Source organism: Populus alba, chromosome 5 (assembly GCF_005239225.2).
Source record: "Populus alba chromosome 5, ASM523922v2, whole genome shotgun sequence".
Taxonomy (NCBI): domain Eukaryota; kingdom Viridiplantae; phylum Streptophyta; class Magnoliopsida; order Malpighiales; family Salicaceae; genus Populus; species Populus alba.
This window is the reverse complement of record NC_133288.1, coordinates 9,132,713-9,149,148: the sequence shown is the minus strand read 5'-3', so window position 1 is coordinate 9,149,148 and position 16,436 is coordinate 9,132,713. Positions and strand designations below refer to the sequence as shown.

At 35.1% G+C, this 16,436-nt stretch overlaps 2 protein-coding genes across 5 annotated transcripts; both read right to left on the bottom strand.

The window, feature by feature from the left end:
- Positions 1-4,028: 4,028 nt before the first annotated feature.
- LOC118029865 (protein EARLY-RESPONSIVE TO DEHYDRATION 7, chloroplastic) lies at positions 4,029-8,186 on the bottom strand. Its single transcript, XM_035033818.2, has 4 exons — positions 7,021-8,186; positions 6,567-6,733; positions 5,114-5,198; positions 4,029-4,372 (listed from the first exon to the last, which is right to left on the bottom strand). The coding sequence occupies exons 1-4, from the start codon at positions 7,983-7,985 to the stop codon at positions 4,183-4,185; spliced, it is 1,407 nt and encodes a 468-aa protein (XP_034889709.1). The 5' UTR covers positions 7,986-8,186; the 3' UTR covers positions 4,029-4,182.
- A 1,707-nt stretch (positions 8,187-9,893) lies between these two features.
- On the bottom strand, positions 9,894-16,053 carry LOC118029866 (MLO-like protein 4). 4 transcript variants are annotated; one of them, XM_073409163.1, is made up of 16 exons: positions 15,462-16,052; positions 15,242-15,299; positions 14,916-15,139; positions 14,624-14,815; positions 14,462-14,522; positions 14,232-14,332; positions 13,704-13,778; positions 13,436-13,521; positions 13,028-13,077; positions 12,738-12,778; positions 12,465-12,635; positions 12,348-12,383; positions 12,021-12,088; positions 11,867-11,927; positions 11,419-11,781; positions 9,894-10,451 (listed from the first exon to the last, which is right to left on the bottom strand). In XM_073409163.1, exons 1-15 carry the CDS (start codon positions 15,573-15,575, stop codon positions 11,422-11,424), a joined length of 1,698 nt encoding a protein of 565 aa, XP_073265264.1. In that variant the 5' UTR covers positions 15,576-16,052; the 3' UTR covers positions 9,894-10,451; positions 11,419-11,421. The 4 variants fall into 4 exon arrangements, with proteins under 4 accessions (XP_073265264.1, XP_073265263.1, XP_034889710.1 ...); XM_073409162.1 differs by lacking the exon at positions 9,894-10,451 and having other exon boundaries at positions 11,271-11,781; positions 15,462-16,051; XM_035033819.2 differs by lacking the exon at positions 9,894-10,451 and having other exon boundaries at positions 11,271-11,781; positions 14,624-14,740; positions 15,462-16,041.
- Positions 16,054-16,436: the final 383 nt, after the last annotated feature.

The following is a 16,436-nucleotide window of genomic DNA, read 5'->3' as shown; positions in this document are numbered from 1 at the left end:
GGTGGAAAAACGGTGTGCCATTTTGGTTTAGTTGAAGAGACTGTTTTTGTTTGTTTATTTTTGCCGTGGAAAATATTTTTTAAAAAAAATTAAATTATTTATTATTAGTATGTGTTTTAAATCATTTTGAAAAATAAATTTTAAAAAATAAAAAAAAAATGCTATTTTAATATATTTTTAAACAAAAAAAAAATATTGAACCAAAAGAAAGCAACGGTGTGCAATTTCAAGAAAAAAAAGGCAAGGATTCCAAAAGACAGGAATAAAGTGTATGTGCTGGTTGAAGCTAAAATGGCAAAAGGGCTGCAATAGAGCTTACACAAGTGATAAGGATGAGCTTTAAAAAATCAAGTGTGATATTTTCATGTAATTAATTGTTAATTGACTCTCATGGTAACTTCTGCCATTGGAGACACCACAGTTTTGCTTTTACCAAATTCTACCACTCTACTGAATATTATTATCAATTCGATTAATAAACACCTCAATTTTATATTTTTCATTCAATTTATTCTTATTTTTTATTCTTATTTTCACTCAATTTATTCTCTTTTTTTATCATTCAAGTGGGGCTTGTACTTCTCGTTTAGCAAATCTCAACCTTTTTTATATTTTTTTTAATTAGATTCTTTTTAAATTTATATTTAATAATTATAATACAGTTTCACAAAATCAATAATCAGTAATATAAATAAAATATAACTTTACTAAACTAGAACAAATAATGTTATGGAAACTCTCTTTTGTAATATATTATCTCATAGAAATGATTTCACGTTAAAATATTTAAGGTAGAAAACACTTTATATAAATAGTGAAGTGAACCACCACCTCAAATTTATTTTTTTTCACTCAAATTATTCTCTTTTTTTATCATTCAAGTAGGCCTTTTGCTTCTTATTTGGCAAATCTCGATCTTTTTTATGTCTTTTTTTTTATTAAATCCTTCTTAATTTACATTTAATAATTATAGTGCAGTTTCACATAATCAATAGTCGGTGAGATAAACATGGTGTAACTTTATTGTACTAGAACAAACTATGTTATGGAACTCTTTTTTGTAGTAGATTATCTCAAAGAAAGGATTTTACGTTAAGATATTAATTTGAGGTAGAAAACACTTTATATAAATAGTGAACTACTTTATATAAATAGTGAACCACCTCAACTTTTTTTTTTTTTCACTCAAGTTATTCTCTCTTTTTATCATTCAAGTCGGCCTTTTGCTTCTTGTTTAGCAAATCTTAACCTTATTTATGTTTTTTTTTTTATTAGATTCTTTTTAATTTACATTTAATAATTATAGTACAGTTTCACATAATCAATAGTCGGTAAGATAAACACGTGTAGCTTTATTGTACTAAAACAAACTATGTTATGAAACTCTTTTTTATAATAGATTATCTCAGAGAAAGGATTTCATGTTAAGATATTTGAGGTAGAAAACACTTTACATGAATAGTGAACCACCTAACTTTATTTTTTTTCATTTAAGTTTTTCTTTTAATATGGTCCTTTTTCTTTCCATTTAACAAATATCAACCTTTTTATATTTGCATCCTTTTTTATTTTACTTTTCATTTAAAAACTATAGTGTGGTTTCATAAAATAGTGTTTGGAATTATTAACACACAAGACAATACAAGATGGAAGAAATATTAAAAACAATAATGGAAATGCAACATAAAAGAATAAAGATATAATTCATTGTACGATCACCCATAATGTTTTCTTTTATTTTAATTTTTTTGTAACATAACTTTTTTATTTTCAATGTAATCCTTTCACTTTAAGTTGATTTGGAATTAAATTTGATGTTTTGTTTCAGTTGATTTTATATAAGACTTCTCACAATGTTAAAAATAAATATTAACATTGAGTTAAGATTTAATTTGAAAAAAAAATGTACTGGTTTAAACTAATTGAAACTTTCAAGATTCAATTTCAAACCGAAACAAATATTCAACCTTTTTTTTTTAAAATAGTATTTTTATCTCAGCTTTCCCGACTCAATCTTTGATTAAAATCTATAAATCTATTATCATTTATTAACACATATAGTTTTATATTTATTTATTGATCTCAAACATAAACTTTTTAGTTCATAGTAAAAAATCTCTCGATAAAAAAAAAAAAATAAAATAAACATGATAAAGAAGCATGACAACTCAAGCATTAGTTCATATTAAAAAAATGCTTGATCTCCCATGAACAAACACATGAACAATTAGGTAAACATGGGAGCTTTTTCTTTAATTAAAAGAATAAGTTTGCTAAAGTTGAGCTAATTAGGTATCGGGGGATCTAACATAGAATCATTAAAGCTCAGGAAAAAAGAATTTAAAGAAGGGGTAGTGAAAATATAAGCTGGCGATAACATTATTTTTGGTTCAAGTTGGGGTAGCTGGTATCATCAATCCATTTTGGATAAAGACAAGTGTGAGGACGGCTATAGATAATTAATTTACACGCAAAGCAGGGGCGTGCTCTCTCTGGCTTGACTTCATCCTCTAGAACAAAGCTTTTGTGACTCCACTTCACTAATCCACCAATATTATCGATTTCCCATCCTCAAATGAGAAGGTACGGTAGATTATGGCTTGCTTTCCCTCAACAACCACTATTCTAGAAGATGAGGTCATGAGTTTAGCCCTAAAGCAGACAATGGCTTCAGTGCCCACAGCACACCATCACGTTTGTCGTACTCTGTTTTGAGCTCCACTATGAGGAACTAGCCAGTGGCACATTTCTTCCCTTGAAGTTCAATGATCATAATTTCTAGAATTAATCTGTCTGTGTTATTGATTTGAGAAGGTATAGTTCCTGCAAGAAAGATAGGATAGGACTGCAGGATCATCACCTACTCCTGTGTTCATCATAAACTTTTTTTTTAAAAAAAGAAAAAATGTAAGTGGAGTAAAATATCCGAGACAACTCGTTATCAGGATCAGACAGAGAATCAAGCAAAAGAGGGCCGTAGCCCAGATGCATGAACCGTTTGATATATCATTGGTTAGCATGCTAGAAAACATGATTCGTTTGTTATGACATAAGCTTTTGCAAGTTCGTGTGGTCATGGCGAGCGAGGTAGTGGTGGCAATTGAAAGTTGAATTACCAGAGTCACATCCATCCTTCCACGATGGTGCTCCATAAGAAAATATTATCGGAGTAGGAAAGGTAATGGACTTGTTTGTGCTGGTGATGTGTCTGAAAATATGGTGCGCTCGGCAATCTTCCTGAGCTGTTAGGATCCACCATGATTCGGTGTGGTTTGTTTGCTAATTGCTATCCCAAGTATGGTGTTATCTCATTGGTAACCCTAGATCACTTTGAGGATATGACCCACCATTCGATTAGTGACTGGCACACAAATGGTAGGATAGGAAGGTGGATGCTGATGCCAACGCCGATGCCATGCCACTGCCATGAAGACGCTGAGACTTCCAAGGCCATTTTAAGCACAAGGCATGCTTTGTGTGTCTGTCTGTCTCGCATGAACCAGTGGATTTGTCTGAAATTCGTCATCCAGGAGCTTGAAGAGCTAGCTGTGTGTGTGAGAGAGAGTGTCTTTTTTTGATGAATAATACCATGATTACTTGTCCAAAGACGCAGTGAGAACAATGGCATTCCACACATCACCAATCACCTATATTTCCCTGTCTGGCTACATGCGTGGGAAAAGCTAAAAGGGTAGGAAAATATCCGCGGAAGAGAATGGTGTTTAACTAATTCTACTGGCTGGCATTTTGAAAAAGGAACACGATGAATCTTTCAAGGATAGAATTTGTTGGTAGCTTGTTTAATTACGATATCTTCAGGAATGGTTGTGGAATCATCTTCAAATGATTGTAAGAGCGAGCTGAACAATAGTGAGCTGATAACCCAGTAAAGGGCAACAGATTTTCAAATCTGCCAAATGAAAATGCCATTCCAAAATGTTACAGATTCCTACATTCAAAATGCCACACGGAGGCGAAGCCAGGGGAGAGCCCATTCAGGAAAGGAGCTACCTTAGAAAAGCCGGCGCTGAATGTTCAAGTTTAGTATTTCACATCATGTTTGCTATGAATTGTTACATAAATTATACAAAATTAAAAAATAAATCCAGCTACAGACAAACAACATTTCTATTTAATGTCGCATCTTAACAGTAAGTAAAAGTGGAGACTGGAGCATGCCAGTCACTTGGATTTTTTTGCCTTAATCTCGGCGGCGGCGGCTTTAGCAGCAGACTTGGCCAGTGAACTGGGCTTCAGTACATTTTTTGGATTAAATGCCTTTCGGATTTTGAATGCAGCCCATGCAGTCCCAATTGCATGCCCTGTAGCACCAAGCCCTTCATTTGTAGCTTCGGCTGCTTCTTCACCATACCTGCAAGAGCAACATACAATAACTTCACACTTCAATTCTCCCCCACCCCCCCCTCCTCAAGGGCTATAGCCCTTTTACATTGAACACCTCGTTCACACACATACCACTGCTTTTTCAGAGGAATGCATTGTGGTATCAAAAACACTTAATGAGAAGTCGATGTCTTACTTCATGACTTTAAGGAAACAAGAGACCAATAGCCTAACAAAAGATTTGGTCCAATTCAGGTGCCTGTTTAGATTTTAGGTCACCAAAAGAACCCATTACTGATTTAAGATAATATTGATATTGGGAATACTCAGTCTATTGAATGCCAGACACAATGAGATTAACGCACAACAGTTACATAAAGCATAATTGTATGATTTGTTTCCTTTGTCTCCAAACAGGTGTTGAAAACTGCTGACAGGTTACAGGCACAGTTTCTACACAACGCATAGTTGTATAATTGGTTCTCCATCACATGCTGATAATTGCTGACAGGTTACAGGCCAAGTTTATACTCTCGTCATTTCTGATTAAAAGAAGATGCAAAAAGATATAATGATTCTTGACACTCATACTGGAATAAAAACCTACTACCTCTCCATACTGTCTGTCCAAACAGATCTACCTTATGATAGGACTCTAAATTTTTGCTATCCATCCTTTCATTAATAAACAGTTAGAGTGTCAGGTTAGATTGAAGAGTTCCTTGATTTTTTATACATGTCACCATTTCATCTTTGAAGCAAACTCTACCTGTGGGAGACAAGTTCAGTTGTCACGGTAGATGATGTTGACATCACATTTCGTCCGGCTACTTCAAGAGCATCGCACACCTTGTCTGTTTACATGAAAATGGAAATGTGATGAAGTACAGAGGGAGATTCAATACAGATGTGCAAATCGCCAATAAAAGTTCACTCTAGAAAGATCACAAACAAAATCATATATATCTGATCGGCAAAAGCTCAATGCTGAACAAATCTATTGCCTAACAGACAAGCACAGTTAATGAAAATTATTTTTTTTCTTTTTTCTTTTTCGAAAAATATAGCAATGTCAAATTTGGCATTTAAAGAATGAAGGAATAGGAAATGAACTTCCATGATTTTCCAGTGAAGGGAAAAAAACACAGCATTAACGCAGGGATTAACAGCAAACTGATAGCAGTCTCCAAATCTACCAATGGACAGTCAAGGCATTGAGATAATGACCCACCATCATGGGATTTAACAAGAACAGAATCTAATGCAACAGTCCAAAATTACATCCCTTTCTTGGTTCCAATTCCCATTCATGAATGGAAACCTTTGTGGCCTCCCAACTATGCATCCATTCAATGTTGTTAACTGTCTAATAAATAGTAGGTTTCAATGTTGACCTAAGATATATTCAACTTTATGTTGAAACAGAAAGTTAAAGGCCTCAAGAGAGCACAATTCAATGTTGTACCATAGACCTGAAATCTAGCTAGCTAGCAGAACAACCAAAATATGAGGCCTTTTTCAATTGAAATGGGACAAGATGCAGGCAGTAGAATAGCCATCACAATGAACAGACAACTTGAACATTCAACAATGTGTGTCAATTTAATAAATGGTAGTCAGGAAATTCATATCACCTCATCCTTATGTGATATGTATATAAAATAAAACTGCTGCCTAAAATCTGTTACCCATTCATTATGATGAATAAACCTCAACGAGGAGAAAACTAATGCACTGATCTGTTAAGGTTAAAGCCGAAATTGGCCACAATCACTCCTATGTTATTGTCCACATCTACCTTAGACCTGCAAAATTTATCTAAAAGACTGATCTGATGCGTGAAAACTAAATGAATGCGGAGCTACTTTCACATCAGTGTAATGATCTCCATCAATAAAAATTACTCCAGAAATACTTCTATGCAGAAGGTTCAGTATATTATTCCCTTTCTTTTTTCTATCAACGTTTAAAAACATACCCAGAGAAATATGAGACCAGAGACTCAACAATATGACAAGTAATGGAAACAAGAGGAAAAACCAAAGAAATTTAGCAGAAAAAAAAGGGAAATGTTGAACTATGAAGCAGGTGCAGAGATCCAACTTTCACAGAAATTACCAACATTTAAAAGTAAAGCTGCAGTTAGGAGTAAATAAAGCACATTCAACCTTATCTATTATACAATAAACACTAAATATTAAGGTTCAAGATGATAGACGTACTAAATCCATCAAGGGAAGCAAGGACAATTTCCCCTGGCAGAAGGCCAAAGAATTTCTTGCCAACTTTTGAGTTCACAAGCGAACTTGTGAAAAATCCAGATACTTTCAGCACCCCACAGAGAAGCCCATTTGCTACTTTCTCGGTCATTTTTGTCATCCTCTTAGCCCTGCATGCATACGCAAACTAAGGTATCCTTGAAGTGATTATTTTGATTTAAGACAATGCCAATCAGAAGAACTGTAGAAACCCAGTTTTCTTTGCTATAACCATGTTACATGTGAAAGCACACACTAGTTTTACATCCATTGCTTTCTAATCTAGAATATGATTCAAGGTAAAGGACTATAATCTGAAGACCACGCAATAAGAAAGAAAATCAGGCAAATTCAAGGTAAAAACAGTAACCAAAGACAGAAAAGCAGATAGACCAGCATCATATTATAATCTCCACACCTTTTGATCCTCTTCAAAGTAGCAGGACTAATCTCTGATTTCTCCTTCGGGTCCATCCTCTTCTTCATAACCTCATTCCCCCACTTTAACCTATCCATAGTTACATCACCACACCACAAAATCCCCTTAATCAGCTGCCCTGACCCCGCAGCAATCAACTTACCAGCAGTCCCACTATAATCCTCCACATTAGGAGCCAATGTAGTCCAATAGGCAGCACATTTCCCCTCCATAATCTCCTTCTTCTCCCCTCCTAACTTCATATCCATCGGCGAAGTATCCTTGGCCGCATTTCCACCCAACAATTCCTTAGCATTCTCCGATACTTTCTGCACCGAAAAACAACTATAACTCGCCAAGATCTGATCAAACTCCAACAACAACCTCTCTTGCCCTTTCGACGCAATCGTCAATCCATAATTCAATATATTATCCCCATCAACCCTTTTCTCCCTCTTATCATCCTCCCCGTCGCTCGAATCTGACGAGTAATTCTCATTAGGAAATCTAAGGGAGAAAAAATAATGAGAATCATCAAGCTTAACAGCAGCCTCATCCTTAGCCAATGGCCATTGGATCTCATCAGCAACACGGGCCAGAACAGCCACAACATTATTTCCCTGACTGAGCCTAACGATGTAGAGATCGCCGGAAGCGAGTTCTACACTATAGTTTTTATCAATTAGATTAACAATAACACCTGCGATCTTTATCAAGACTTCCTCAACAACCTCCGGCGGGGCGGAGGGTGGCGCTTGAGTGTGTGACTGCGCGCGTGGATACTCGTGTTGTGAATGATCATGTCCAGGAAAAAGGTTTTCGACGAGGTCTTCTGGATCAATTTTGGGGTAGAGATTTGAGGATGGAGAGGAGGAGGAGGAGGAGGAGGTGAATAAAGGGTCGGGTTTTGATTGGATAATTTGTGGGTAGAGGGACGAATTTTGATTAGGGTTTTGAGATGCCATTCTTGTGCGTGTGAACCTTCTTCTGCTATGTTTTGAGCGTGGGGGGTAGTTATGTACACGAGGAGGTAAAGTGTCTTGGTTCCCGCGTAAAACTTCGTTGCAAAGGAAATCCGTGGTTCCTTCCTTCAAGTGTAATGTCGCCAAGCCGAAAGAAACCACCCACCTTTCATTTCCTTTGGATGGATTGATATTAGTACGAGTGCAAGATAGGAAATCTAACTTGATTTATTAATTTAAGATAGAGTGTGTGTGTGTGTGTATTATTATATTCTGATAGAAAACATTAAAAGCTTTTTTTTTTACTATAGATGGACCTCTTCACGCACTCATAGAATAAATAATGTAGATTCACTCATTTTTTAATAATTTATCTTGGTATTGAAAGTTTTATTTTATGAGATAGGGTACTAATTGAAGGCCAGCTGTTTTTCATTTATTACAACGAAGAAATTAGAAGGAAAAAAGTCAAAATAAAAGGATGTTAAATATAAATGACATACTAAAAATTTTGTGATAAATACACTTAGATACTTGATCTTTAAAATAACATAATTTATATAATTTAAGTCATTTAAATCTTTAAAAATCACTTTTAGTATAAAAATTTATTTGTATTACTTTTTAGTTCTTGATTAGAAAGAGGTTACCAAGTCCCAAATATAAAAGAAAAGGTCAAGTAATTGTTGACGCCATTTTCAACAATAATAAAAATGGTTTTTTACTTGGTATCCATGGGTTTCACTACATGAAGAGAGCTTGATGGTGGTTATTTAAAGTTTCAATGTTGATTGAAAATGATATCTAAGTTAAGGAATCCAAAACTGACTCGTTTTGATTTCTAACTTTTAGGATCGTTTTTTTAGTATTTTGATTAATGGTTGTTTTGTAGTGTTATAAGGGTGTTGGTGAAGTTTTTTTATTATTATTATTATTGAAATGACTTTAAAAATAGTTTTTTTTTACAAAAACAATGTTGCCATGATTTTCCAATCACCACAATGGTGATTGGGACTCGAATCCAAACATGTAGACAACACATTATCTGCTTACGCTGGCAATGTGTTGCCTACTTTTTTTTTTTCAAAAAAAAAGGGATGAATGATAGGTTTTCCACCCTTTTAAAAAACAAAAAACAAACACATGCATCCACAAGCCTGGGTTTAAAGGCCCACCCACGAGCCTAGGCTCTTCATTATAGTTGTATGGGCTTTTTTTACCTTCTTTGGTGGTTTTTTTTGTTTTAGGTTAAATATAAATTTTTTAAAAAAAAAAAAAATATTGAATCTAGTGAGTCTATAGTTTGGATTATAGGTTTAATGAGTTAAACCATAATACTTAGACTATTTTTTTCTTCTTTTAATATTGCTTTTTTTTTTATAATTAAAATTTTCTTGATGTCTCTTTTCAAAATTTTGTGTTTTAATTTACCCCTCCTTTTTTATTATTTTTTTTGTTGATTATTTAACCTTTTTTGGATAGAGATTTTTTTTGATAAATTTTTTTTTAAAAAAAAATTGATTCATCTATATTTATCTTTTGCAAAAAAAAATAAACTTTTTCTAGTTCAACCTTGCATAATAACCTTTTTATAAGATTTCCATTATTATAGATTAAAGCAAGTAAATTTAGATAATTTTTTTTTTAAAAATATTCCATAATTTTTTTATTTTTTATATTTTTTTGTTTTCAAACTAGTACCCATAAATTTTTTGAAAATTTCCATATTTTGAAAAAAAAATTTGGCATACTAGTATTGTTTAGTAGAAACAATACTTAAAAAGTGCACATTTTAATTTTAGACGGGAGAAGACAAAAAAAAAAATAAAAATCTCATCATCATCAAAGCTGATGATAATATTCCAGATATAATTAGAAATAGTTTGATGAGACGAATATATGAACATAAAGAAAAGCTACAAACGACGGTTGCACGTGAGCCACATATGACAGGTGGACTTGCCTTTGATGTGACACTTTTGGTATCATTTGAAAGAATTTAAAGAGACAAACAAATTCACAAAACTCAAGAAAGTTAACAATGATGGTCGGCGTGAGCCACACGCTCCGCACAAAAGTGAGAAAGTACAACATTCATGCCACAAGAACGAATCAAAATCAGATACAATCTGCTGTTCCAAAGTTCACTTGGATAATGAAACAACAGAGAAGACACAGTTCCATGTTTTGCACGTTCTTGCTAATCGTATAATGTCTGCTCTTGTCCAGGTGCCCTCTCGTGATTGAACCATTGAAGGGCTTCCGGACCTGCAGGAGAACTGTTGATGCAAAAGCCAGCCTGAAAGCTCGAGGAGTGGCAAGCTTTGATAGATTGGCTTGATGCCGTTAAAAATGGAAGCATCTCCCCATAAGCTGACAACAGATCCTGATCCTGGCAGATGAGAAAACAACACAGAAATATCACTTCTCCTCCTATGGTTGTTTGTCTTCATCCTTCTGCTCCTGGGGCTACAAAACAAGAAAGCAGGAAAAAAAAACAAATGTTATTATAATTCATGGGTATCATCAGAATGCTCATCACCTACTTGATTAAATTCAAAAGATAGAAATCTATATTGATCATCTCTAGCTGATTGATCAACACTTCAACTAGAGGCATAGGTAGGTGAAAAGTCAAAAGGTGACAGATCATCTAGAGTTGGAGAGTTATTAAGAAAGTCCTGTCTTCGAGGAAGGTATAGCTTTCCTGATTTAGTCAAGGCTTTCTTCCTAGTTAGAAGCAGTGCCCAGACAACAATGAAAAGTTTGATGACAGTGGTTAGATCAGATTCTATTCAGATTTTTTGATTTGGTTGGTTTTTTGTTTTTTTAGTGATTTTAGGGTGTTTTGAAATTGGTATATCTATACTGGTAAGTGATGATTTATCATATTTGTTTTATTAAAAACCACTCTTTAATCATCTTTTTCCCCTTTGAACATAAGGATGTATATGCTTTGATCCATATTTTTTTCTTGATTTGACATGGATCCAAGTAAGGAAGATTGACTTGATAGACTCTAATTAGCTATAATCTTAGTAATTAATAAGATTTTCCTTCCACTATAAATACCAACCTCACACTATTTAACCTATGCTAAGAAAACCCTCTCGCACAAAGGCCATAATCATTCGTCAACTGGGATTCATTCTGCAGCAATATTTATGAAATGCATCTTCACAAGCATCTTTGCTACGGATTCTGTATTTGAATGGATATTGTGTGTGCTAGAACTGCTGCCATCACCAACTCTTTTGGTAGAAGCACAGCTCTGCCAGGCCAAACTCCTTCAAAAAACCCTGCCTTCTAATTATAAAGATGTATTGATCCATAGTTGTCTTGTTAGACTGCAGTCTCACCACTTGCAGCCCAATTTCATTCTAATTATAAAATTACGAGGGATCATTGGTAAATGGTACCGGGTATTGAGACATACCCGTTAATGACCAAGATCATGAACACCAGCATCGTCTTCATCACTAGAACTGTCGTAGCAAGGAGTACCAGAACCAAGTGAAACCTCAAGCGTTTCATTATCCTGTGATGTTCCATTAGTAACTGCTTGTGAAGTAGAGGCCTCTTGATGTTGCAAGGCTGCTGATTTATCCTCGACTCTCGTGGAGCTCCCGCCTCTGCTGAGTTCGCTATCTGTCATAGAAGACCCCAAAGACGTAGTTGATGGAAGAGCCAGAAGGTTTGAAGTAGATGAACTTTGCTTGGCCTTCACTCTCCTCTGCCACCCATGCAGTGATTTCCTCACATTTTCGGATACTACCGTTTTCTTGAACTTTGCGCCCATCTGTAACAAAAAAAAATAAGCAACCTTTTCGGAACTGAGACCTAGAAATAGATAGGAATCAAAAGAAGATAAAGCTAAACCAGACCTGTGTGATGATTATATAGAGTGGGAACGTGATAAAGCTAAACCAGAATTGTGTGACCGCCCTGCAGTAATACAAAGGCACCAATACTATAAAGTTTATTTGATCGGATATATATCTAAAATGTTTGGATTAACAAGAATATTAAAGAATTTACCCGCAAACCAAGCGGATAACAATGTACGTCTCATTGTCCATAAAACAAGAAGACCCGTTGATTTCCCACTGGTAACAGGAACCATTATCAGCATCACATACAATAAGTGAGAAAAGAAGACTTTTTTCCATATCAAGGAAGGACTAATGAAACCCAAAATAAGCAGACATTTTAAAGAAGCCAGGATATGAAGAATTCGTCATGCAGAAGATCTGATATAGTTTATGTAGCATAGCTGCATGCTAGAGATTCCCCTCCTCAACATCTAGCCTATATCTATGTGATATCGAACTGTCTGTTGTGCTACAGTGAGAATTAAAATCTTACCAGGGACCATATGAATGTTGACATCTCAAAAGCATTCTGCCACAGTAATGGTCATCAAAGTATATGAGATTTTGATTCTGTAACACAAATTTTGTATAATGTTTTTGCTTCACTTACCTGAAATGATATGAATTGTATCAACCACAGAAGAAGTCTAGGCTTTCCAAACCAGAAGAGCTCATCCCTCAGGTTGAATTGACGATTTCCCAGCCGTCGAAATGAATTCATAATTTCAACAGCCAATTTCACCACCACCCGGTGCAGTTTTGTCCCAATTAGGAGGATTAACTGTGACATTCCCATTAAGAAGCAAAAGAATGCGATACAATGGGTTATTAAGAACAATTAAGTATACGGGAAGGAGCTGAAAGTGGAACTTAGTGGACTTACAATGGCTGGAAGAAAGGAAAGCCAAAAGTAAAGATCAGTTCCTGAACAAAAAAACAATAAGTTTAAGGTTTCAGGAATGAAGCCAGCGGGAGTTGCAAAGATACAAGAGAGAAACAAAGGTGCGTGCAACTAAGATGGTGTTTGGTTGCATCAGCAGAACTGCTAAGCTCTCTCCCTCTAAGAAATGAAGGCTGAGTTAGCTCAACTGGGAGGTTCTAGACAACTGTCCAATGTGTTTTCCTGAGACAAGCTCTTCAGTTACTAGCTTATCATGAATTATGGAAAATTACCGTGGAACTCGAGGAAAATGCAACATATGCCATAAATCCACAGAGGCGCACTGCAAAAGAAGCCCAAACACTGGAAATCAATTTGACTTGCTGTTTTGCAGGAGTTAGGTTGCCAAAACATAAAGACAGCAGTCTTCAGACAAAAATTGCTTGGACTGCCAACATTTTCATTATCTTGCACAATGCATTCAGACAATATGAAATGCAGAATACAGCGCACATCCATTCTGTTAGCTATAATGCAGTACTCTGACAACTACAATTAGCTTGTTTGATCATTCAGACAGTATATACTCAATATTACCATGACATAATCATGCAAGTAAAAATTACTGTTGGAAAAGGTAAATGGCTCAAGCAGCAACAATATTTAGCACGTTAATTCAAGGAATGCCATTAGAGCATTACCTGATGCCAACAATATCACGGAATTCCTCCTCCATGCTTCGAAGCATATAATTATGGAAATCATATGTCAGAGGAAGTTGATGTTTCTGAAAATAGGAAAAGAAAAATAAACCAAAATAAGAATGAAAAGTTTTGAGCCAACAATTAGTAATGCTGATTTGTTCTGATAATCTTTCTTGTATGTTGAGATACTATATGATAGATATTTATTTTTCCTTGGTAGAATCTATGAGAAAGAGAATCTCCATTTAGATCACGAAGAGCATACGCTGATGAAACCCAAACGCAAAGCCATGTAGTCAGCTTGATTTATGGAGCTCCAGAACTGGCGGCTGAAACAAAGCTGCAAATTCATATATGATCACTCAAATGCTAGAAACAAAATCAGAGTAAAAAAGAGAGTTCATCAATATGCAACCAGAATGTATGGAAATGATCTGCATAATATTTACAATATCAGTTTTATAAAAGGACTGACTTTAAGCAACATCCGTAACATCTACAGGAAGATGGTCTTCCAAATTCCACGATTTTCACATTGAGCCAATAGATGGCCCCAAAGAAAACCAAACATTCTGAACGACTGGAATTAGATATTCAAAGGAATCAACATTAATCTTCAAAAAGGTGTTCATAGAGTGATTTAGTTCGGATGATCAATGATTTGGAAAATCAGAAGTAAATGCTACGAGGTTTAGCGATCAATCACAGTCAAGTCATGCATATCATTATTATTTCGCTTAAATTAGATCTGCAACAGCATGTGCCATAAAGGTACATGGTTTTCTGATATTACCAGCCAAACAAGAACTCGGTGCTGGCTCCATGGATGGGATGTGTGGTGAGAAATGAAGGTAGATAGTTGTCTTGTTTCGTCAAATGCAGCTTCAGGTGATCCTGAAATTCAGAAATTGTTTTCATGGCCAAATAGAGATTCTCATTTATGAGGGTTTTCATGGTAACTCTAAGCAAAGAATTCAGGAAACAAATTAACACAATGGTTTGTTGGACTTTAAAATTCTGCACCTAGTACACTTCGAAGAGCCATAGTCTTAGCCTGGTTTTCCCATGTTCTCCAGCTATAAATCTGCACTAATTAAAAACAAAACCTCAGAGCTCTCTTTATGAATATCAAGCTTCAATTGTTACCAACAGAAATTGTAATAGTAAGGGCCGGTGCGGTCAGACCTTGATCATGGCCAAGGCTATGGCAATAAAGCTGTAAGAAACATGGGTAGCTCCCAGGACAAACATCAAACGATGAAGCTGTTCGAGACTTTCATGTGAAACGAAGGGTTCTTGACCCTTGACGACATATAAGTTCAAAAAAATCAGTGTTTCGATTAATAAAAACAGAATAATAGCAGACCCCACCTCCCACTGCATAACGGTAAAGTTCGATATAAAAACAAAAATTATCAATGCAAACCAAGAAAAAAAATTTGCCATGTAAACATTACACTTTGAAGAGGAGAGTCACCTCGGGACAATATTCATTCTTTTGTTTGTGCACCAGCTCTTTAACAAATGAATCGTTTGGGTACTTTACACTTGAAAGAACATGTTGTCCTGGTGTTAAATTATTCTTCTTCACCGCGCATGGATAAAATGTGCTGTTCAAAGTTGATGTTTTAACACAAATCTTGGCCACAAAAACAATCCAATGACCCATCAACAAAGATAGAAGCCCAAAAACCATTAGCTCTGCTCACAGATTGACAAAACCAAACAATGAGCATCAAAACAACTACTTTTCTTTTGAACTGACCCAATAATTTGGATTTTCAATCGATTCTTGTTGCTTACCTTCTTTGATCTTGTCTAGTGCTGAGAGTAGTGCTTTTCTCTTGGTCCTATCCAGCCACTATTGAAAAGAAAGACAAAAGGATCACAACAGATAATTATAACATCAAAGTACCAATCCAGACATGAGAGAACTGAGGCAAAGAGACGCATATTTATGGCGTCAAAAGGTTGAAAATTGTACTTATTAAGAACTACCAACATTTGTGAGAAAATCTTATACCTTTGCAAGCTGTTTCAGTGAGCCTTGAAAGAAGAAACCAAGAGAAACCATAACCACCACCACAGTGACCAAAGCCCATGTAGGGGTCAACTCCAAAGACACCTCTTTATCCATCTCTACTTCCAATACCAAGATCCCGATTAGCTTCAGATATCAGTATATAAAATCATCAAATCGCCAACATGAAGAAACAAAGGTGACCCAAGTGGTCATTTTCATCGCTTCTTATGCAAAGCTGATTGACCATATCAGTGATGTGAACATTTTCATGTTGGTGGGCTTAGGTTTGTTCCTTGAAATAGGGACTCGAATTCCGAGAGAATTTAAGAATCCATGCAAGGATGTTACAAGCCAAATGGAATAATGGGACACCTTAGAACAACATCTTGACAACCAGACTTGCGCATGTCGGGAAACAGACACCGACGTGCCTTTGTCTTTTGTCTTCCATTTTTCCCCTTTTCATGTGGAAGTTTAAAAATCATATGAACATTGCAGAAGGGATTCTTTTTTTATGCTTTCATATTCTAGCTACGTGCTTAGTAATATAATAATTATTAGAAATTTATAAAATTATTAATTTTAAAATTTATAAAATTAATTGAGATATATTAGCAAAATATATTAATAATAAAAAATATATATATATTGCACAAGACAGAATCATATGTATCCATCACTTCACACACACACACACACACACACACACACACACACACACACACACACACACACATATATATATATTAAAAAAAGTAGAATGCATATGATAATAATAAACATGAGAATGTTCAAAGGACGGTTGGTGAATCTCATAAATATAGTATAACAAATTAGGTGATCCACAAGGAGAATACAAATGTCTGCAAATGGCAACATGATGCTTAACTGTGTTTAAATTGATTAGCATTAAAAAATTAGGTTGATTCATTAATTAACTATATTTATGTTTATTAAATTGGGGGCTATTCAGAT